Source organism: Lactuca saligna, chromosome 8, assembly GCF_052625555.1.
Source record: "Lactuca saligna cultivar CGN05327 chromosome 8, ASM5262555v1, whole genome shotgun sequence".
Lineage (NCBI taxonomy): Eukaryota > Viridiplantae > Streptophyta > Magnoliopsida > Asterales > Asteraceae > Lactuca > Lactuca saligna.
This window is the reverse complement of record NC_136424.1, coordinates 204,309,691-204,331,969: the sequence shown is the minus strand read 5'-3', so window position 1 is coordinate 204,331,969 and position 22,279 is coordinate 204,309,691. Positions and strand designations below refer to the sequence as shown.

At 38.8% G+C, this 22,279-nt stretch overlaps 1 protein-coding gene across 8 annotated transcripts in view; it reads left to right on the top strand.

Moving 5' to 3' along the window:
* The first annotated feature begins 1,273 nt into the window (after positions 1–1,273).
* The window catches only part of LOC145009014 (S-adenosyl-L-methionine-dependent methyltransferases superfamily protein), a 31,190-nt gene continuing 10,184 nt past the window's right edge, over positions 1,274–22,279 (top strand). The window contains exons 1-4 of one of the 8 annotated variants that reach the window (XR_013663713.1): positions 1,274–1,994; positions 2,152–2,240; positions 5,062–5,643; positions 6,230–6,660. Coding sequence is in view for 1 of the 8 variants with exons in the window: in XM_078967662.1 (XP_078823788.1) it covers positions 1,314–1,979 (666 nt within the window). In the remaining 7 variants the exon portion in view is untranslated. Of the gene's footprint in view, positions 1,995–2,151; positions 2,275–5,061; positions 5,644–6,047; positions 6,187–6,229; positions 6,661–18,719; positions 18,897–22,279 lie in introns of those variants that run through there. The other 7 variants (XR_013663714.1, XR_013663716.1, XR_013663718.1 and 4 more) reach the window with 7 other exon arrangements.

Below are 22,279 nucleotides of genomic sequence, written 5' to 3'. Positions count from 1 at the left end.
TGGAGTGATGGGGGGCGTTATGGATGTAAACACCACCATCATGTATATGAAGGGAAGTGGTTGCGGTTGATTGCGGTAAGAATCACACTTGACCACCTCTTTTATCTATCTCTCTTTTCTTCTTATTTTCCTCTCCTTTACATGTGTAAGATATTAAAACATTAAGCAAAAACAAAATAAAAGTGATATTGCCCTAAGAGCATGTCGAACCCACCCCCAAACTCCATTTATTCCCCAATTTCTTTCCCCATTCTTCTCCAACCCTACCTCATTTTCAACTCCATTTTTGGAAATATTAATAGTATTCCCCCATATTAAAACATTAAGCAAAAACAAAATAAAAGTGATATTGCCCTAAGAGCATCTCCAACCCACCCCCAAACTCCATTTATTCCCCAATTTCTTTCCCCATTCTTTTCCAACCCTACCTCATTTTCAACTCCATTTTTGGAGATATTAATAGTATTCCCCCATATGGGGGAATACTATTAATATCTCCAAAAATGGAGGTGAAGTTTAGATGCCAATTTTAATCCCTCTTATCTTTATTTTATACATTTCTAATTTATTTTATCTACTAATTATAATTTAAATGTAATATTTAATATTTATAATATCATGTTATATACTAATTTATATTGATTAATCATAAATAGAGTTTAATTAGTAGATGAGTGTATTTGATAATATATATATATATATATATATATATATATATATATATAAGTTATAAAAATGGAATATTCTAGTAATATACTTTTTGGGGTAAAAAATGGGGTAGAAAATGAAGTAGAGTTGAAGATGAAACATTTATTCCATTTATGAGGGAAAAAATGGAAATAAATTGGAGATGGTTTAAGTATATAATGACTGTGATGATTAGTTGACAACTTTTGGAGTGGTCAAATAGGAGCACTCTTGATAGCCTTGTAGGAAAAAATAAATTAGATGGGTCAAGTGATCCAAGTAGGATGTTGTTCATACTTATATAGTCAAGTAGGATGTCATATTGCTGCCACATTAATAGGTAGGCACAAAACCAGTAAAACTGATTTTATCCGATTGCAGTAACACAATAGAAAAAAATCAAATTATACGTGCCCAAGAAAAAACAATTGATATAATTTATAATTTTTCACATTTTAGTGATTAAATGTCACAAATTTAAATTTTGTTTGAATATCATTGTGTATTAGGGTCTAGATTTTTAAGTTGGGCTTCTTTGTGAAAAAGCCCAATGTTAACAATACATAAACGATAAACTCACACAGCCGAGGAGGAGAGTGAATAAAAAAAAGGTCGGAAAGGGCACAATGCGTTTCACAGATTCACCGGTGATCGATCTCACAGTCAACAACTCAAAGCTTTCCTTTCACCAAGACAATGGCTCAATGCACGTCGGAACCACCGTCTGGCCTTGTTCACTCGTCCTCGTCAAATTCGCCGAGCGGTGGCTCTCTTCCACTTCCACCACCGACAACCCCTACGCAACCCTTCTTCACTTCCCAAACAAACGCGCCGTTGAACTCGGCACCGGTTGTGGTGTAGCCGCCATGGGTCTGTACCTTCTCGGCCTCAAAGACGTCGTCCTTACCGACATCGCACCCGTCATGCCGGCACTGAAACACAATTTGAAACGCAACAAGCCTGTGTTAGGTAAGATGTTAAAAACGGCGCAACTCCATTGGACTAATTCGGACCAAATCAAAGCCCTAAAACCGCCTTTTGACATCGTAATCGCTGCTGATGTGGTGTATATAGAGGAATCGGTAGCGCCGCTACTGGCGGCGATGGAGTCGATGGTTAGTGATACAGGGGTTGTGCTTTTAGGGTATCAAGTGAGGTCGCCTGAAGCTCATTTGTTGTTCTGGGAGCAATGTAATCGGATTTTTGATGTTGAAAAAGTGCCACATGATCATCTACACCCAGAATATGCGTATGAAGAGAGTGATGTGTATATCCTGCGAAAGAAGCTGTAAAATCCACACTATTAGGTGAGCTACAATAGTTTATTGAAGTTTATTCTCAACATTTGGAGCTTAATTGCCAGTTTGATCTTACATTCTGCATAATTCACAGATAAATGGAAGCACTTTGTTATTTTTTATGTATTTTTTCAAGATGTCTTTGTGTTTTTCTTACATTCTGCAGGTGAAGCTTGTTTATGTTCAAGATTACAATGCTGTTTGCCTGTGTAACATAGAAATCACGTATGTGTTCGTTATGGCTTTACTTCTCAGGTTCTTGTTGTTCTTGTTTCTTCACCTCTTTCAATGCTTGGATTTCATTTTTATTTAGGGGGGGGGGGGGGGGGTATGCTTCTAGACGCTCTGGTTAGATGTACCAAATATTGTGGTGCCAAAACTTATAAACTTAAAACTTGCAATCAAACAAACATTAAAAATTCAAAACAGATTACATCAACAGTCAAAACAAAAAAAAATAAACTTAAAACTTAAAACTCAAACATTTAACTTAATCCACTACTCCACCCTTTGTTTTTTTCCATTGCCATTATCTTTGTCTTCTCGAGATCTTCCCATTCTATGTCTTCTAGCATCGATCCTTCCAATTCTGTAGATTCGGGATCTATATCCTACTTTTTGTGTGACCCTTCTTTATATTATTCGGTAAACCTTGAACTCAAACGAAGATTTGAAGGTATAAAAATAAGTTTGTCCGCCCTTTTACAACTTAGCTGGTTTCTCTTCACAGTGTGAATATAGGAGTAAGTGCTTTAGTTTTTTTCGACTGAAGAGATACTTATAGGTTGTGACAATACTTTTTTTGCCACATCAGCTAACTCCTGTGTTTCCGCGCCATAAGTAGACCACCGCATCCATTTGAGCTGCCGGCAGAGAATAAAGACCCTTCTTCATGTTAAATGTGGCAAATTGTTCTTGCAACAATCATTCTTCGTCTCTGTTTTAAGAAATGCGATTAAATGCTTCCATTACACATTGTATAACTTCTTTATCAAGGTTTGGTGCTTTTCTACAAGTTCCACCCGGTGCTAATATTTCAAGATAGCGGCTATCGTAAAACCGAGGAGTTAAAGCGAATCCTAAACAATGTAACGGGATGCTCATTTTCTCCCACCTGTTCAATACAATCAATACAATTTGTTGCACTTGAGGGAAATACGACGCATACATATTTTCCTTCATCACATCTTGTATTCCTCCAACATATTATCCATCTTTTCATAAATTTCGCCCATTTTCGGGCCTTCACCGTCACAAAATTTGATCAACCGATAAATTGGCTTCGTGATGCGTAAAATATTTTCAACTTCGACCCAAAAGTCTTCATCTCTTATATGATTAACAACAAGTTGTCCAGTAAGTTGTTCTAGTATGTTCATCGCCGTGTTTCACCCAATCTCTCCACGAATTACGAGCAATTGTTGTAGATAGTGCCTCTCTACAAATGAATAACCTCTTCAACAAAACATATTGAGAAGCAAATCGGGTTTTTGCAACCTTTAAAAGCTCCAACTTTGAAGTCTCCCTAAAAATGGACAAAGCGTGTCCATGATTCAAAAAATATTTGACAATCGTTTTCCCCTTTTTATATTTGTCGTGTAACCAAATAAATACGCTTTCAAAATCTTTAAAAACCAGGTTTAAGGTATGAACACAACATGGCGACCGAAAAATATGTTTGTACATGTTTTCGACTTCCTTTCCAGCAGCTTTACAATTGGCGGCATTGTCTTTTACAACATTGAGAACATTACTTGGGGCAACATAATCAATTGCTTGGCTTGGAAATTGAGCAATTACTTTACCTGTTTTCTCCACTCTAGAAAAGTCAGTGACATACATAAACATAGAACTTCGACTGTTTACAAGCACATTGAGCAATGGTTTATGTTTTATGTTTGACCACCCATCAGATACAATAGAAATAGCGTGTGAATACCACCCATCAGATACAATAGAAATAGCATGTGAATACCACCCATCAGATACAATAGAAATAGCGTGTGAATACCATGTTTTTTAAACGGTATCAAGTATTTCTCAACATCTCTAACACATTCGTCTAGTAAAACAGTTCTTGCTTTCTCACTTGATGACGCTTTATAACCTTCGGGTGCCTTTCTTATTGCGTTTACCATGTCGCGGAATTGAGGATTCCGCAAAACATTAAATGGAATCCCATTAGCACATAAGGCCCTCACAATTTCAAATCAACTGCACTTTTCTCCATTAATGCAAAAGATTGCTCTATCTGTTTCTTAGAGCTCAAAGTTGGTTTTTTTTTTGTTAAAAAAGAACTTCTTAGGGATTTAGAGACTCCAAACTTTTCAACCTCTTTCACTTTCTTTTGCAACCTTTCATAAGTTTCTCGGTCTTTTTGTATAACGAGACATCTTTTAATTTAAATTTTTTTTATTTTTTATTTTTTTTATTTTTTTTTCCGAGTTGAGTACTAAAAAAATGAGTATAAATGCGGATATACGACTTAGTAAATGCTCCATGACAATGTTTACAAACCCATTTTCTAGAACCACCAGGATTTTTACTACTACCAGCACTAATAAAAGTAACTTCATCATATAAAGGCTTAGCATCTACACTTTGTGTTTTTGGTTGTGTACCTTGACTCCCACGAGTTGTATGAGCTTTTGATTGTTGATTCTCGTTGTCTTCATTGCTAAGATCAACATAATGATCTTCTTCCTCCAGGTATTGTTGTGACTCTGATTGTTGTCCTCCATCATCTTCCTCCCAGCTATTAGTCCCTCTTTATTTTCCAAAAACCATGATACAGTAAGTCTACTCTTTACTGTTACTATAATCTATAACTATAATCGATAATCGGTATTCAAGATCAATAACCAAACTATAAAATTTGAAATTTGATGTCCTGGAATACAATTGAATGAAAAATACCATGGAATGGAAGTCTAATATAGGCCTAATTACAGAATATGAATTCAATTTGAAAAGTCGCTAGTTAATTATTCAGTTACAAAAAAACGTTCTTGAGTCGATCGACTCTTGAACTTCCGATCCATGTTTCTAATTGATTGCAAACGCGTATTGTAATTAGGCAAATTGCGATTGCTATAGCATCTGGTACGTTCGAATTGAAGATCTGGAACGTCAATTTATGGTTTTGTGTCGCGACCCGGAGCGTACATGGTACACGTTCGTACCGCATTTTGGTACGAACGACTTGGATCGCAGATCGTGCTTACCCTAGCGATTTCTGTGACTATGTGTAGGACTAGTCTAGAAAGATCATCAAATAGTAAACATAAAGAAGGTTTTTGTGCCTGTAGTAGTTCTATTATGATGCCAAACCCCTCAAAACTGATATAGTTGGGAAATATGTAATTGAAACTTAAGATGAACATTCTCTTTCTATCTTTTATTTGAGTTGTTTGTGGGTTGAGCATTTGAAGTTCATCATCGTAATTCATGTTTTCTACATTCATTCCTAAAGTGTCATCAAGCATACATATCACTAAATTTCTCTTTTTCTTTTTCCTTGTGTATTTGCTTGCGTAACACATTGCAAACTTGGCATCTTTTGGAAGCTTCAAACATGATGTAACATTACCTTTCCCTCCAACATGGAGTTTTGCTTCATTATATTGATGCCTCCACCATGAAAGCTTTTGTGACTAAGGTACAAATATGCAACTTTCTTCCTATTTCATCTTGAGGTCCAATAACATACATTCAAGCTATATCATTTATTCAAGAGAATATTTGATTAAATGTAATGTGATTTAGATGGATTTGAATTTGATTATCCTTTGGATGATCGAATTTGAGTTGATAGTGTTCGTATTTTACAATTGACAACAAAGCCTACAAATAAGTTGGAACGATTAGCAAAAATCTCAACCAATTCCTTGAAATTTATATCGTAGTCACATAATTTGTTGGGATAGCCACATTTTCTATACATGATCAATCGTATCAAAACGCGATATGTATGTGTATCGGGTTCCCTCGGGATTGTGTTTCCAAAGATGAAATTGATGTTCCCAAAATTTGATTGCGACAATTCCGTTGATTTCTATACAGGAATTCATGGATTCCGATACACGAACTATAAATTCGAATCAAATGGGATCGATGAACTGGAATTGTACATCGTTTAACTCGAATTCGTTGATTCCAAGCTGGAATCAAATGAGTTTGTAAACATTGCCATGGAATATTTACTAGCTCATACAATTGAATTTACGTTCACTTTGTTTGTGCAGAACTCAGAAAAAAAGCTTAAATTAAAAGGTCTCCCGTTGTAATGAAAGACCGAGACACTTATGAAGTGTTGCAAAAGAATAGACCGAAAAGGAAGGAGTATCTAAATCCCTAAAAAATTCCGTTTTTACAAATAAACATAATTTGAGCTCTAACAAACCAATAGAGAAATCTTTTGCCATAATTGAGAGAATTGTGGTTGATTTACAATTATGAGGGCTTTATGTGTAAATGGGATTTAATTTAATGTTTTGTGTAATCCACAATTTTGTGAAATGGTAAATGAATTAAGAAAGGCATCTGGAGGTTCTAAAGCTTTATCTAGTGAGAAAGCAAGAACTGTTCTACTAGATGAATGTGTGAGAGATGTTGAGAATGACTTGACATTTTTAAAGGTACATATTATTATTATTTGAAACAACAAATCTACCATACTTCTAAACTACTTCTAAATTCTACCTATAAAGATACATGTTATTCATATGGTGTTTTTTGTAGTATCCAATGGGTGGTTAAATATCAAACATAAACCATTGCTTAGTGTTCTTGCTGTTAACAATCGAGGTTCTATGTACATGTATGCCATTGACTTTTCTAGGGTAGAGAAAACATGTAAATCAATTGTTGATTTCCTTAGCAATGACATTGTTTCTCTTAAGCCCAAGTAATGTTCTCAGTGTTTTGACGGATAGTGCCACCAATTGTAAAGTTGCGGGAAAAGAAGTCGAAAAGGTATATACAAGAATATTTTTTGGTCAACATGTTATGTTCATACCTTGAACATGGTTTTTAATGACTTTTCAAGTGAGTTCATTTGGTTAGAAGACACATAAAAAGGAGAAAATGATTGTCAAATATTTTTATAAATCATGGACAACCTTTGACTATATTTAGGGACAATTCAAAGTTAGAGCTTTTGAAGATTGCAAAAACCCAATTTGCATCTCACTACATTTTGTTGAAGAGGTTAATCACTAGTAGAGAGACCCTTTCTACAACAATTGCAAAGAGAGTGGGTGAAACAAAGCGATGAACACACTAGAATGTGGTTAGATTGATAACAATATCAGAGGTTTTGGGCTGAAGTAGAAAATATTTTACGCACCATGAAACCAATTTATATGTTGATCAAATTTGTGATGGTGAAGGCCCAAAAATTGATGAAATATATGAGAAAATGGATAATATGTTGGAGGGAAATCCAAGATATGATGACGAAAAGTATATATATATATATATATATATATATATATATATATATATATATATATATATATATATATATATATATATATATATATATATATATATATAGGGTAAAGTGAATATACCTTTAAGGGTATATAAGCTTAGGTACACTATATCGTTTTGAATCATATATATACATTGTAGTTGTCCAATGTTCTTATAATTAAACTTCTAACTTGATTGACTGCTAAGATTTTTATGAATTTCACATTTATCTACCCCTTACAAAATTTTCATTTTCAACTATAATATATATAGTGTATTAGGTGTTCGACAAAAAGATATAATGTAAGAGGAAAATAATAGTGAAATTTCGAAAATTTTGAAAATAAATCAAATTAGGGGTTGAAGTTTAAGAATATTATAATGAATCTATCAAACAAAACGACGTATTATGTTGGATTTGGGTACCCAAGCTTGTATACCTTCAAGGATATATATATATATATATATATATATATATATATATATATATATATATATATATATATATATATATATATATATATAAAAGTTCATATGAAAACATTTTTTAAAGTGAGAACATGATGATAAATTTCAGCCAATCAATATTCATCTAATTTATTAAATAAAAAAGCTATATATATATATATATATATATATATATATATATATATATATATATATATATATATATATGAAAACATTTTTTAAAGTGAGAACATGATGATAAATTTCAGCCAATCAATATTCATCTAATTTATTAAGTAAAAAAGCTATATAATTTCACATTGATAATGGCATTTTCGGATTGGCTAATCATATTTAATGACTCTTTCAATGGTAACCTCCTATAATTACGGTACGTTATAGGTGTTGTTTGTTTTTGGTAAAAAAGTTCTCCAGACCTTTTATTGTTGCGCGATATAACACACGCACAACATGTTTTATCTTCCAGTTGTTTGTTTTTTTAGAAGTCTTCGGAATAAAATACTTTTACGCGTGTGTTTGCCACATCACGTGTATTGTCTCATCCAACCTTTTTTTTTTTCTTGCGGAAATCGTCAGTCGGTCGACTATTACCCATATGGTGTCCAGTCCGTCCGACATCTTGGGTAGCTTGGTCACGAAATCCATAGAAATCCCCTCCCATTTCCACTCCGGGATTACCGGTTGCTGTAACAATCCTGAGGGTTTATGGTACTCCACCTTTACCTTGGCGCACGTATGGCACTTACTAACGTAGGTCGCAATTTCCGCCTTCATGTTAGGCCACCAATAGTGTTGTTTAATGTCCAAATACATCTTGTCTGAACCGGGATGAATGGAGTATCGTGTCTTGTGGGCTTCTTTCATAACAACCTCCCTAAACCCTCCGGTTTTTGGGACCCAAATTCGGTTCATGAAGTAGTATACTCCATTCTCCCTTGCCTCTAGATTCTTCTCCATCCCGCGTAATGCCTCGCTTGCTCTATTTTCCGTTTTAATGGCCTCCGACTGGACTGTTGCAATTTGAGTGGCTAGATGAGATTGAATGGTTATCGAGAGAGTTTTCGCGCGACGATTAGAGTACTCCTTCCGACTTAATGCGTCAGCTACCACGTTGGCCTTGCCTGGGTGGTACTTGATCTCGCACTCATAATCGTTTAGCAATTCAACCCATCTTCGTTGTTTCATGTTCAGCTCCTGGTTCAAGATGTGTTGGAGACTCTTGTGGTCCGTGAAGACGGTGCACTTCGTACCGTACAGGTAGTGCCTCCAAATTTTCAGAGCGAAGATCACGGCTCCCAATTCTAGGTCATGGGTCGTATAATTTACTTCATGCGTCTTTAATTGGCGGGATGCGTATGCTATCACCCTTCCACGTTGCATGACGATGCAACCTAAGCCCTGATTTGACGCGTCGCAATAGACTACAAAATCTTCCATTCCTTCCGGTAGAGATAGTACATGGGCGCTACAGAGAGCTTGCTTTAATGTCCGAAACGCAATCTCTTGTTTGTCTGTCCATTTGAATGGTACGCTCTTTTGCGTAAGAGAGGTAAGTGGTTTGGCGATCTTAGAGAAGTTTTGAATGAATCTCCTATAGTAGCCTGCTAGACCCAAGAATTGACGAATTTCTGTGGGCGTTGTCGGGATTGCCCACCCTTCAACAGCTTTGACCTTAGAGGGATCCACATGTATTCCTTCTTGGCTAACCACGTGACCTAGGAAGTTCACACTCCGGAGCCAAAACTCACACTTGGAGAGTTTTGCGTATAGCTTCTCTGATCGCAGCGTTTCTAGGATTTGTCGGAGATGTTGGCCATGCTCTCCTTCGCTTCGGGAATAAACGAGAATGTCATCAATGAAGACAATGACAAAGTTGTCTAGGAATGGTCGACAGATCCGGTTCATCAGATCCATGAATGCAGCAGGTGCATTTGTTAGACCGAAGGGCATTACGACAAATTCATAATGTCCGTAGCGGGTTCGGAAAGCGGTTTTTGGAATATCCTCTTCTCGGACTTTGAGTTGGTGGTATCCGGACCGTAGATCTATTTTTGAAAAATAACTAGCTCCTTGGAGCTGGTCGAATAGATCATCGATTCGTGGGAGTGGGTAGCGATTTTTAACAGTGAGTTTATTTAACTCTTTGTAGTCGATGCACATCCTAAAGGATCCGTCTTTCTTTTTGACAAAGAGTACTGGAGCTCCCCATGGCGAGTAACTAGATCGGATAAATCCCTTGTCCAGAAGCTCACTGAGTTGGCTGGACAATTCCTGCATTTCAGCAGGAGCCAGCCGATATGGTGATTTAGCGAGAGGAGTTGCTCCTGGAATGAGGTCGATTCAAAACTCAACCTGTCTCTCTGGGGGTACTCCCGGAAGATCTTCAGGAAACACGTCTGGAAATTCACACGCTACCGGAATATCTTGAATGTTAGTCTCTTCCTTGGTTTTATCCACTATGTGAGCCAGAAATGCCGAATCCATCTTTCGTAGGTGCTTTTGTGCCTTGATGCACGAGATGAGGCGAAGGTTCATGCTGGGTTTGTCTCCGTAAATTACTAGGGTTTCGTGATTTGGGAGACGAAGACGAACGACCTTCTCGTGGCACATAATTTCAGCATGGTGGGGGCTTAGCCAATCCATGCCGATGATCACATCGAAACTCCTAATTGATACTGGCATTAGGTCTATTCGAAAGGCGCGTTGATTAACGGTTAGGGTACATCCGATGTAGATATCACCAGTGGATTCGGTTTTTCCATTGGCCATTTCCACCGTATAGGTTTCATTTAGCCTTTGGGACTGTTGTTTTAGTAAATGTTTAAACGTATTGCTTACGAAACTTCGCTCCGCTCCGGTGTCCAATAGGATGCATGCATAAATGTGATTTAGGAGAAACGTACCGGTAACAACTGAGGGGTCCTGAATCGCCTCCCCCTGACCCATGGTCAGCATCCTTCCTGTTCCTCCGTTTCTTGAATTGTTGTTGTGAGGGCAGTCTCGGCGGAAATGCCCAGTCCTTCCACACCCATAGCAGGTGTGGCTAGGTCCTGCATTGCTGCCGCCGGTGATGATGTTGTTGTTGCGATGGTCGTTGTTGTTGTTTCCCTGATTTTGGTTCTGGGGAGGGTAAGTCCTACAGTACCTTGCAGTGTGTCCCTTTCGGTTGCAACTGGTGCACTGAAAATCCTTGCATTCTTCATTGTGATGGAAACCGCACTTATTGCACTTGGGAAGATTACCGGAATAAGGTCTTGAAGCATTTGTAGCCGCTGAGGCTGGAGCATGTGGTGCGGCTGGAGCTGGTGCGGTGGCAGCGTTAACTGCCACTGTTTGTTGCTTTTTAGAGGTCTCGGGGCCCTGGCGCCCCTTCCTCTTATTGTTCCTTCCCTTCTTGCCATCACCTTCCTTCTTCTTCTCAGTCTCCACTGGCTTCTCTCCCTTCTTGTTGTTATGGTCATACAACTTCTTTGCCAATCTTTTTGCACTGTCAAATGGTTCGGGGTTTGCAGCTATCACATTCCCTTGAATTGGTGCTGTTAGTCCCCAGATGAATCGCTTAATCTTCTTCCCTTCCGAAGTGATCATACCCGGGCACAACAGAGATAGTTCACTAAATCTCGATATGTAGGCATCGATATTCGCGTTCTGCACAGTGAGGTTCCACAGCTCCTGCTCCATCTTCTGTATCTCGCCTCGCGGGCAGTATTCAGCCATTAACATTTCTTTCATCTCCGCCCACGGCATAGAGTTGGCTACAGGGAGCGTCATGGCTTCTACATGTCCGTTCCACCAGGTGAGCGCTTGATCGACAAGAGTGCAGGCCGCGAACTTCACTTTCATCTGTTCAGGACAATCGCATATCTCGAATACCGACTCCACCTTTTCGATACATCGCTTCAGAGTGATCACCCCTCCAGTGACGTTAAAAGTTCGTGGTTTGGCGTTTGCGAAGTCCTTGTAGGTACATGTTTTGGTGGGTCCTTGATTCGTTCCGTTGTTCGAACTTCCGGCTCCTTGTCCATTGACTCCTCCGTTGTTCCCTTGAGGAATTTGCGCCATTGCTGCAATAACCGCAGCAGATACAGCTGCCTGGAACGTGGCTGAGTCAACTTCGGGTGGAGTTGGTCCTGGGTTTCCGCGAGGAGGTCGGATAGGCATCTTTCTGTCACGAAACGGAAAGATGTTGAGTGTATGTGGTTTTCGTGAGGTTGTGATCCTACTGACTAGGTGCATGGTACGAACTTAAACACTACCACTACCATTGACCATTCAATCATAATGTCTCAACACATAGCAATTTGTAATATCGTAACAAAACACGTAAAAGTTTATTAATATTATCCGCATTTGATACATGAAAATTTTGCTCGTAAGAGCATACATGAGTGATACTAGTTCGACAGCATAACGGCTCTATGAGTAGTGTAGTCACTTAAACATAGAGTCGGGGTACATAGCATAGTTCCTAACGACCTACTAAGATAAGTCTATCCTTAACCGTGATGAGCTGCGTTCGGAGGTGGTGCCGAGGATGTGGATGCTCCCTGAAGTCGAGACTCCCACCGAACCTGCCTCATGTGAAACTCTCGAAGGACGTCACGCGTCTCCTGCTCCGCACGCTCGACCCTAGTCCTCAACTGGCGCACATGATCAGCAGTGTCCTGGGCAAGGTCGCCCGTGTTCCGTAACCGTTTCACCATGACTGGAAGGGCTCGATCAGCCGGTCCTCCGTCTCTCAGGTCAAAGAACTCGCGTGACATGCCGTACGGGGGTCGCTGTCCCTGCTGTCTGCTCCATCTCCAAAGATCAATACCCCAGGGAGGTGTAGGACCAGTGGGACCCACCCGGTAAGCAGGCACCCTGATCGGATAAGGGGGGTTGATGACTTCGCACTCCGTGTCCGAATCACCCCCTTCGCTGTCATCGGGTTCCTCCTCGAAATTTCCTTCATCTTCCTCCGATTCGGCAGGCTCGCCCTCGACTTCTGCCTTAGGTTCCCCGTCAGATTCCTCTTCGGGGTTTTCCTCAGGTTCCTCCTCAGGCTCTTCCTCAGGCTCCTCCTCCTCTAGCCATCCGTTGTTTCCCTGGTTACGGAAGTAGGGATCTCCGGGGTGATGAAAACCAGCCATGCTGTCTGCGAGAGTGTGTAATTATGCTAACGTTATTCCTAGTATGCTACAACTATTGCATAAGCTAAACATGCGTTCTCTTTTTGGTGGTAGAAGGGTATAGGTTTAGGTTCCCTAGATATCACGATTTCATCGGGACATGTATTAGTTATACCTTGGAGGGAATGTAGTTGATCAGGCTACATCCACCCCTTGATACCACTAAGAACAGTCCTGAATTTAACCGAGATACTAGTATTATTTTTGTTTGGTTCGACGTTATGTTCCTTGTTCCTACTGCAAGCAAAGATGTTTTATTGTTGTATTTTTACTTGTTTTGTTCAGAGTTAAGCTAGTCCCTCTTTTTGGTTTATAGTTGCATATGAATGTGTGGATAGATATGCTAGTTCACTATAAACAAAGCTCTGATACCAACCTGTCACACCCCCGAACCAGACGGCGGAAACGTCCGAGGGCTGTCGTGACTTAATTGAATACTATAACATTGAATATATACGAAACATAACATCATTCATCACCATGCATTAATATAGTACAACTGGTAGAGTTTACACTGAGTACATTGTTTTAATATTACATTCCCAAAATAAATTTGTTCGATCATAGAACAAACTGCAAGCCATCACTGAATACATTTCCTTCGGTTTACTTGTTACCTGAGAATACAAGTATTTTGAAAAACGTCAACATATGAAATGTTGGTCAGTTCATAAGCGGTATTTGAAAAGCAACGTTTTGTATTGTTTTGAAAACTACCAGAAAATCCGATATTTTCTGAAAAGAGTTTATGAAAAAGTTTGTGAAGATCTATAAGTATGCTTGTTTGTTTCTATAATTGTAAAAAGTGTTGATTAAACTTGTGTACATTTCGAAACTGTAGGTATTGAAAATAAAACCCTAGGAAAACACGATGTTTTCCTAACACTTTGAATTCCATGTAGTTGTTGTACCATCGCGGCATGTGAAGTCATTGACTACAGGCGACGTCGGATTATTTCGCATGGTGAATTATTATAAACACGCGTTACACAAACGACCAGTTTACAATTATACTAACGATCTCGTAGGCGTCGTCCGTACTATTCACGTAACCCAACCGCCCTCACTTCGTGTAGCCCCACGACCGAGGAGAATAGAGGGCACGAAGATCTCAATAATCCCATTAGTCGGTCGAGGCTATAGTGAATGCGAAGAACCCTTGGCCCGACTCGCATTTGGTGAAATCTCGACTTTACTAGCAGTACCAAAGGGCCCTTGGGGACCAATAGTATTAAAGCCAGTAAAAGTCCTTTTACGCTGTGTTGGATCATGTAAGACCCAACAACTCGTAAGGTTGGAGTCTTCGGGCCTAAAGATCAGATCATTGGGCTAGCCAGGCCCAGCAAACAAGATTTTACACTTTGGGGCCCAAAGATAGTGCGTCGACGTCTGTGCACTCTCACGTGTATATTGAATTCCCAAACGTTACTTGTATGAATCGAGTTATCGTCGTGTTAGTAGTTCCGGGTTGTTATTGATTCGAGACCGAATCAATTTGTTTAACAACGATTTTTGATTGTTGTATATTGTAATTCGTCGGTAGTCGTAGTGCCATTATTTAATCACAACGGATGTATTGAATTAACATTGAGAATTTTCTGTTTTCAGCCCCTCTTTATTTGGTAAATTTACTTTTTCAACCTTTGGCATAAATAAGTTTCCGGTTTAGTCCTTAAACCATTTTTCGTGTCATTTAACACCAAAACTTATTAGAATTGATATTTTTCAGCATATTCTTAGTTGAAAACCGTTTTAATCCCTGAAAATGCAGTTTTCTCGGTTGTAACCCCTCTTTTTCGCAGGTTTTACATTTTTGGCCCAAATTGGAAATTTTTTGCAACTTTGGTCATTTTAAATTATGAAAAGCATTTTCAACCTTAGAAAAGGATTTGGAACACTAATAGTCCACTGTTTTACAGAAAAATACAGTTTTAGCCCCTCAAAACAGAAAATTTCGCATAATGGGCCCTATTGGGCCAAAAATGTCATTTTTAGCCCATTAAGCTTGAAATTTATATTTTCAACTCTCCAAAAGAGTATATTTCCAGAAAATACTTTATTGAAACTTTTTTGACTCTTCTCATCCATCAGAATTCGTAATATGTCATTTTGGGCCCCTTTAACTTTATATTTTTAACATTTTATGTCAAAAAATTGAGTTTTTAGCCCAATGAAGATGTTATTAAGCCATTTAGCTATTTTTCTTAGAATAATTTGTATGTAGAAATATATTTGATGCTAGTATCATTTAACATAAAGTATATCTCAATTTTTAGGGGCTTATGGTTAGATCCAACATCATAAACACACAAAAACACACATATAAGCATAGAAATCATACAAGGCATACAAAACACATATAGATCTACACTTTCACTTGTATCCCCCCCCCCCCCCCCCCCCCCCCACACACACACACAAAACTTATAAAACCGAAAGATAGGGAGTATGAAGCTCACCTTAGGGTGTGGTCTCGGTTTTTGAAGAAAAGATGGAAGAAAGTTTGGTGATTTTTGACCCTAGCACCCCTTGATGAAGATCTCGAGTTTATGGAGTTTTCTAGGAGTATATTCACCAAAATTGTTTAAGAGAAAGGATCTAATCATGAGAAAAAGAGTTATAAATTCCTTAGATATGTGTAACTTACCAAGAAGTGATGATATTTTCTTGAAATCCTCTTGATTCACAAGCAAAGTTTCGAGATTTTTGATGAAGAGGGAGGATGGTTTCTTGAGTAATCTAGAGAGAGTTTGTGAGAGATTTGTATGTGTGTGTGTGTGTGTTTCGGCCGAGAGTGAGAGAGAGGAAGAAGAAGAGGGAAGCATGAAAGGATGGTGCATGGAAGTATGAGTCTACTTGCATGGAAGTCCTTTGGTTAATTGTGAGGTGTCACTCACAAGGTCAACCCTTCCTCTTGGGCTTGTTTTGGGCCGAGATTTTTGAAGGAAAAGGGAAATTTTGGGCTTTAATGCCCTCAAGCCCATGTAGAAGTTAAGTTGGATGAGTTTTAACCTAAAAGAAATATAATTTGATTTTAGCACTTAGTTGGGCTATTTTAGGTTAATCATGGTTCAAAACTTTTAACTTATTTCATTCTAGGCCCAATATGACCCAAAATGTTGAAATAAATGAATGTGGGTCCAATTAGAGCCCAATTAAGGGTTCTAAGCCCATGATAGTCAAATTGGAAGGTTATTGGTCCATTTGGGCCCAATAAGGAAGTCTTAGTCCAAAATGGACCTAAACAATAAGGAAGTATGAGTCTCCTTGCATGGAAGTCCTTTGGTTAATTGTGAGGTGTCACTCACAAGGTCAACCCTTCCTCTTAGGCTTGTTTTGGGCTGAGATTTTTGAAGGAAAAGGGAAATTTTGGGCTTTAATGCCCTCAAGCCCATGTAGAAGTTAAGTTGGATGAGTTTTAACCTAAAAGAAATATAATTTGATTTTAGCACTTAGTTGGGCTAGTTTAGGTTAATCATGGTTCAAAACTTTTAACTTATTTCATTCTAGGCCCAATATGGCCCAAAATGTTGAAATAAATGAATGTGGGTCCAATTAGAGCCCAATTAAGGGTTGTAAGCCCATGATAGTCAAATTGGAAGCTTATTGGTCCATTTGGGCCCAATAAGGAAGTCCTAGTCCAAAATGGACCTAAACAAGAACTTCTAGGGTTTCCAATTGTTTGATGACTATTTGGAGTACTTGTATAGTGTATTTGTTTGAAGTTTTTGAAGCATCACACATGCTCTTAAGTTTTTGATTCAACATTTTACTTAAGTATAGTTATTACAAGACACAAAATTTCTGGTTGTGACACTAAAAAACTATTTTCGGTTTATAAAATCAATTTATTTTAATTTTTTAATATCTGCAGCAGCATGAAAATGTTAAAAAAACAAACATGCTTCTTATTACAGTCTGCAGCAGTTTGGTCCACCTTTTATACTGTAGAGGGTTGCAAAGGTAGTTTGCATACACATTAGTTTTTGCTTCGAAAACTCAAACGACACCTTAATATTACTATTAACAAATATTTATGAAATGATCAATCATCAATCGTGTATCAACAATCGTGAGGACAATTGTTAGGCTTCTAATATCACTTGTAACAAACATTTACGAAATGTATCTTCTATTCAAGGTTGTCCTAAAATCTATATAATTCTTTTATTCCATAACAATTCACGAATTGATTTGTCCCCCCACCCCACCCACTCACCCCAGCGATTTTGATGATATAAATGATATGAATGAAGACGAAACTGCCTCAATCGATGATGAATTCTTGTCAAGAGATGATGAAATTTTTTCAACTAATGATATGATAATCCCTCACTCGAAAATGTTGACACTATGCATCACCACCATGAAGGGGAGTTCACATTTGCCAAAAATATTTCTGAAGAATGCAAATCCCTGGTATGTTATTTTTTTTATAGTTTTTGTACGTCAAATATTCTCAAACACATTACATGATTTGCATAATCTTGGTATACTATGCAGGCACTTACGCCTTGTTCCCGAGGTTTTTTTTTTTTTTTTTTTGTAAATTCATTAAAAGAAAGTGAAGGAAAATTATGACGGAAAGAAAGGGAGGTGAAGGAAAATATTCATTATTCCGTGTTCCCGAGTTCGAAGGAAACGAAAGGAAATGGAAGAAAATTTTTAAGTTTTTGTGTTCCCGAGTTAGGAGGAAAAAGAAAATAAAACATAAAATTTTCCTTCCCTTCACTTTCTTCCCAAATCCGCCCAATTTGGGAGGAAAATTTGACTCCAAAATCCTTCCCCTCCCCTCACTTTCCTTCCATTAATGAAACTCGGGAACATGATTTTCCTTCGACACCCCTCACTTTCCCTCTGTATCCTCCCATTTCTCTCCTTAAGTAGAACTCGGGAACAAGGCGTTAGAGTTCATTGACAATTCATATTTCATTTTATTTTATTTATTGTATTGTGATTTATACTCTGTTATTAGCTTGTGCCTTCTTGGATGTCACAAACATTGAATCATGTAAAGAGAGAACAAGTGATTGTATTGATCAACATTTAGTAATAGCCGGTAAATCTTATTGGATTCTTACTATCCCTAGTGAGCTTAAGCCAATAAAGACCTTAAATACCCATCTGATCATGCAATTGAAGACATGTATAGAAAATATGCATATGCGGGAGATTTTGATGTTAGAAAGACCACAAACAAAAAGAAGTGTGGAATTGTATACATGAAATATCTTGTATGTAACAGGCAAGGTCTCCTAAATATATCTCCTGTTGATACTTTGGACCCAACAAGAAGTAAGATTAAAAGGATTAACACTCGTACGACCCATTGCAATGTGCGTATATGATTTAAAGTTTTACATAGAACTACTAAATGGTGGTTGTATGAATTTGAAGAAAAACACAATCATCCAGTTGTATCAAGAGATAATATGGTGTTTTCACGTCATCATAGGCAGTCGGATGACACTCAAAAATCTTTAATTCTTACAATGTCTAATTAAAATATTGGTACAATCATAGCTCACAGGCTCTATGCAAATTCTTGGTGGATACAATTTTGTAAGAGGCCTAATTGATGACTTCAAAAATTACATGAGGGGTCTTAATTGCTTCACAGGTGGTAGTGATGCATAGATGTTAGTGGACAAGCTGGATAACAGAAAAGAGAACGTTAAGAATTTTTCTTTTGAGTATCGAGTTGAGAACAAGCAGTTAAATGCTCTTTTCTGGGCAGCTGAAACATCCAATATCAATTATAAAGAGTTTGGTGATGTAGTTTCTTTCGATGCTATTTTTCGAACTAACGGGTTAGATATGATTGTAGTTTAATATTTATTTAGTTATTATTCATGCATATATTAATTCAAATACTTTTACATGTATTATATGGTTTTTGTTCCTTGTATTTGAATTGATAATCACAAGAGGTGTGTCACTGATTCCTATATATGGTTGTTGAAATCTTTTTTTAAAGCTTTTGGCAAACAACCATTGTTGGTTTTATCTGACCAAGACCGGACAATGAAGAAAGTTGTTAAAACTATCTTCTCACAATCGATTCATAGGCTTTGCACTTGACATATCACATCTAAATTGATATTGAAGGAATTTATGTATGTAAATGGTTATTCATTTGTTTTCAAAAACAATGATGTGATTGTATATTTCAATACCAAACGATAATATATTTATGTAGTTGATGAGATAAAAATATCTTTGAAACAGGTATATAAAGAATATAAAGCAATACTCAAGAATGGATTTGAATATGTCGAATGATTAAACTTTCAATCCTCAGCAGAGCTCGATGAAGAACTTCCACTGTAGAGGATTCTTGGGTTACAAAAAGATAACTTCTATAATTACACCGTAAAACCCTGCTCTATCAGTTACGTAAAAGATGCATGCAAGCATCTATAAATACACAAACCCTAGAAAATAAGATACGGATGGACAGGCCCATACCGCATAAAGAATGGACTAGGAAGCGAGCCCAAGACGCAACACCAATAACCCAACAATCTCCCCCTTTGCGTCAATTGAGGCGAGACTTCACTCCAGCTTGCTTGCCCCCGCAGCACTGGCTTTCTTTACTGTCTTGAATAGGTAGGGGATGATGGCAAGAAGTGTTTGACGGAAGTGAATGTACCAGTTTATCATATCATTGAAGTACTTTTTATCACTATCCGTGTTCTGCTTGCAACGATTGATTATACCCAGAACATGCTCTAGACAAGTAGTGGTGTAGAGATGTTTGTCAGCCAAAGCAAACAAGCATTTCTGGCCTTCTGCTCTAGTGAACATGACTGAGTTTTGTTTCGGGTCAATCTTTCCCATCTTCATTCGGTTTATATCGCTAGCAGAACCTACTGGAGTGATGATGGGCTTCTTCCTCAGGATATTAGCAATCTCTTGATCAAGCTTAGCCACCTCCAAAATATAGCAAACTAACATTCTCTTGAAATGGTCTATGACCGGACCATATTCAGCTTCATTGACAAGAAGAATGTTGTGCAAAACGATCCAATCGTGAGGGTTGAGGTTGGGAAGATCAGCCAGAGAGATAGAGTGCTCAGATTTTTCAGATCCCCTCAAGACCTTGAATATGATATTAACAAAGTTACCTTCACGAACAGGCTTGAGTACCCGAACGTTGGTTATCTTCTGTGCGCTCCAAGTTTGGTACTGAGGTTGAGCAGTCCTCAGGTAATAGTCTATAAGCTCCCTATCCACCTTCGGGTGAGGATGGGGAACTTCAGCTATATGAGCGAACGCATGGAAGATGAAGGCCTTTCGGGTCAGGGGCATGTCGAACTGGGAATCGATTGAGTTGACACGGTCTAGTGAGATGACCGGTTCTGGCCATAGAGTGCAAGGGGACTCAATGGCTTCTTTGATGAGCACTTCGAGGGTCCAAGGAGGAAACAGAGTTTTCTTGCTTTCAAGGAGATCATGAGCCTCCTTCATCTTCCTCTCCTTGGCCTCTGCTTCCCTGACTATTCGAGCATTTTCATCCAGCTCTCTCTCTCTGGTCTGCTTCCTGACCAAGCTGACAATTGGCTCTTGATCATCACTCTCATCACTGTCGTCGTCAATTTGTTTGGCTTTGGCTTAAGCACTCAAACCTGATGAAGGACCAGATGTTGGTTTGGGTGCTTTTGGAGGGACAAGTGATGAAAGTGGAATTGATTGAGGTAGGGAACTTGGAGGGGGTTTCTGTTGAGCTGTGGATTTCTTCTTTTCTCCCCTTGTTTCGGATGGTCCTCCTGCTCAGGAATGCCTTCAATACGGCTAAGAAGGGCAAGAGCAGGAGCGAGCTTCTCTGCAAGACTTCGCCTCACCGAATAGTTGAGAATCGGATCATGGGCTTCAAGGATATTGGATAAAGCTCCGTGGACATCTGAAACACAACTCCTGACCACAGCTTTCTCAGACTGAAGATAATCGATTTCCTTCTCGGCTTGGGAGAGCTGATGAGTTGCCAAGGTAAGCTCGGAAGACTTTTGGGCAAGCTCTTCCTTTGTGGTAGATTCGGCGGCTAGAGTGGCTTGGAATGAGAGAAGACGATCCGCAACCGAAGATAGAAATGATTGGTTGTCTTCTTTGAGTTTTTGGCGGAAGCTGGCAAATTGATCTTTTTCCGTCTCGAAGGAATGGACCAGCTTCTCCACAACGGTGCGGATCTTCTTAGTGTTTAACTCTGAAGCCACCTGTAAAGACTCCAGCCAGAGCTGGGCGTCTTGAAATAGTTTTTCGACTTTTTCGGTTGCTACCGCACTAGCCTGCGTGGATTTATTAATGGCAGCAGCAGCTGTGCTGATAGAGGCTTCATGAGCTTTTGTAAGTGACTCTACCATACTCTGAATAGCAGCCTATGAAAAGTGAGATGTTGAGGAGGAGGAAGAAGCCACAAGATTGTCAATCTTCTCGTGGAGCTCCTTGATGTGCTTTTTGGTGACCGGAGCATCATCATCATCATCACTCTGAAGTTGATAGGGGCTATAGTAGATGGAGTCAAAAATGGTATCCTCCCCCCCAAAAAGGTTTCGGTTTCAGCAGATGGAGTGGGAGATAAGGGTGCAGTGGGTGGTTCGGTGGTGATAGTGGGTTCGGGTGCAGATGTAGGTTCAGGTTGTGAAGTAGAAACCCCCGTATCAGATACGTTGATTAGAACCTCACGGGTGGTAGTGGTGGTGGCTTTTGTGAAAAGTGGTGAGGGAAGGGTGGTTGATGTGGTTTGAAGAGGAGTAGTTATGGGGGGAATGGAAATAGGGTTAGATATGGAGGGAATGGAAATGGAGGAGGTTATGATGGGAATGGAAGAGGTGGGTATAGGAGAAGGGGAAGGAGGTTTTGATGAAATATGTACCTCATGATCAGGGGAGTGAGGTGGGGTTTCGCCTCTAGCTGACTCATCAGAGTCAGAGTGGTTCTCTTCCGAGTCGATGGAAGAAGAGGAGAGAATGAGTTTTCTCTTGGGTTGGACTCTCTTCTTCTTTGCTGGTGGGGAAAGATCTGGTTTTGAGGGTTTTCGCTTCTTAGGAGAAGGACCCTTTGCCCCCTTTGCTGCTTTCTTTATCTTCCTTTGCTCGGGTTTCTTTCCGCGAACAGCAGGTTTATCTGCATCATTTATGGACTGAACCATTTCAGTAGAAAGCTCCCTTGGGCCCGAAGGAC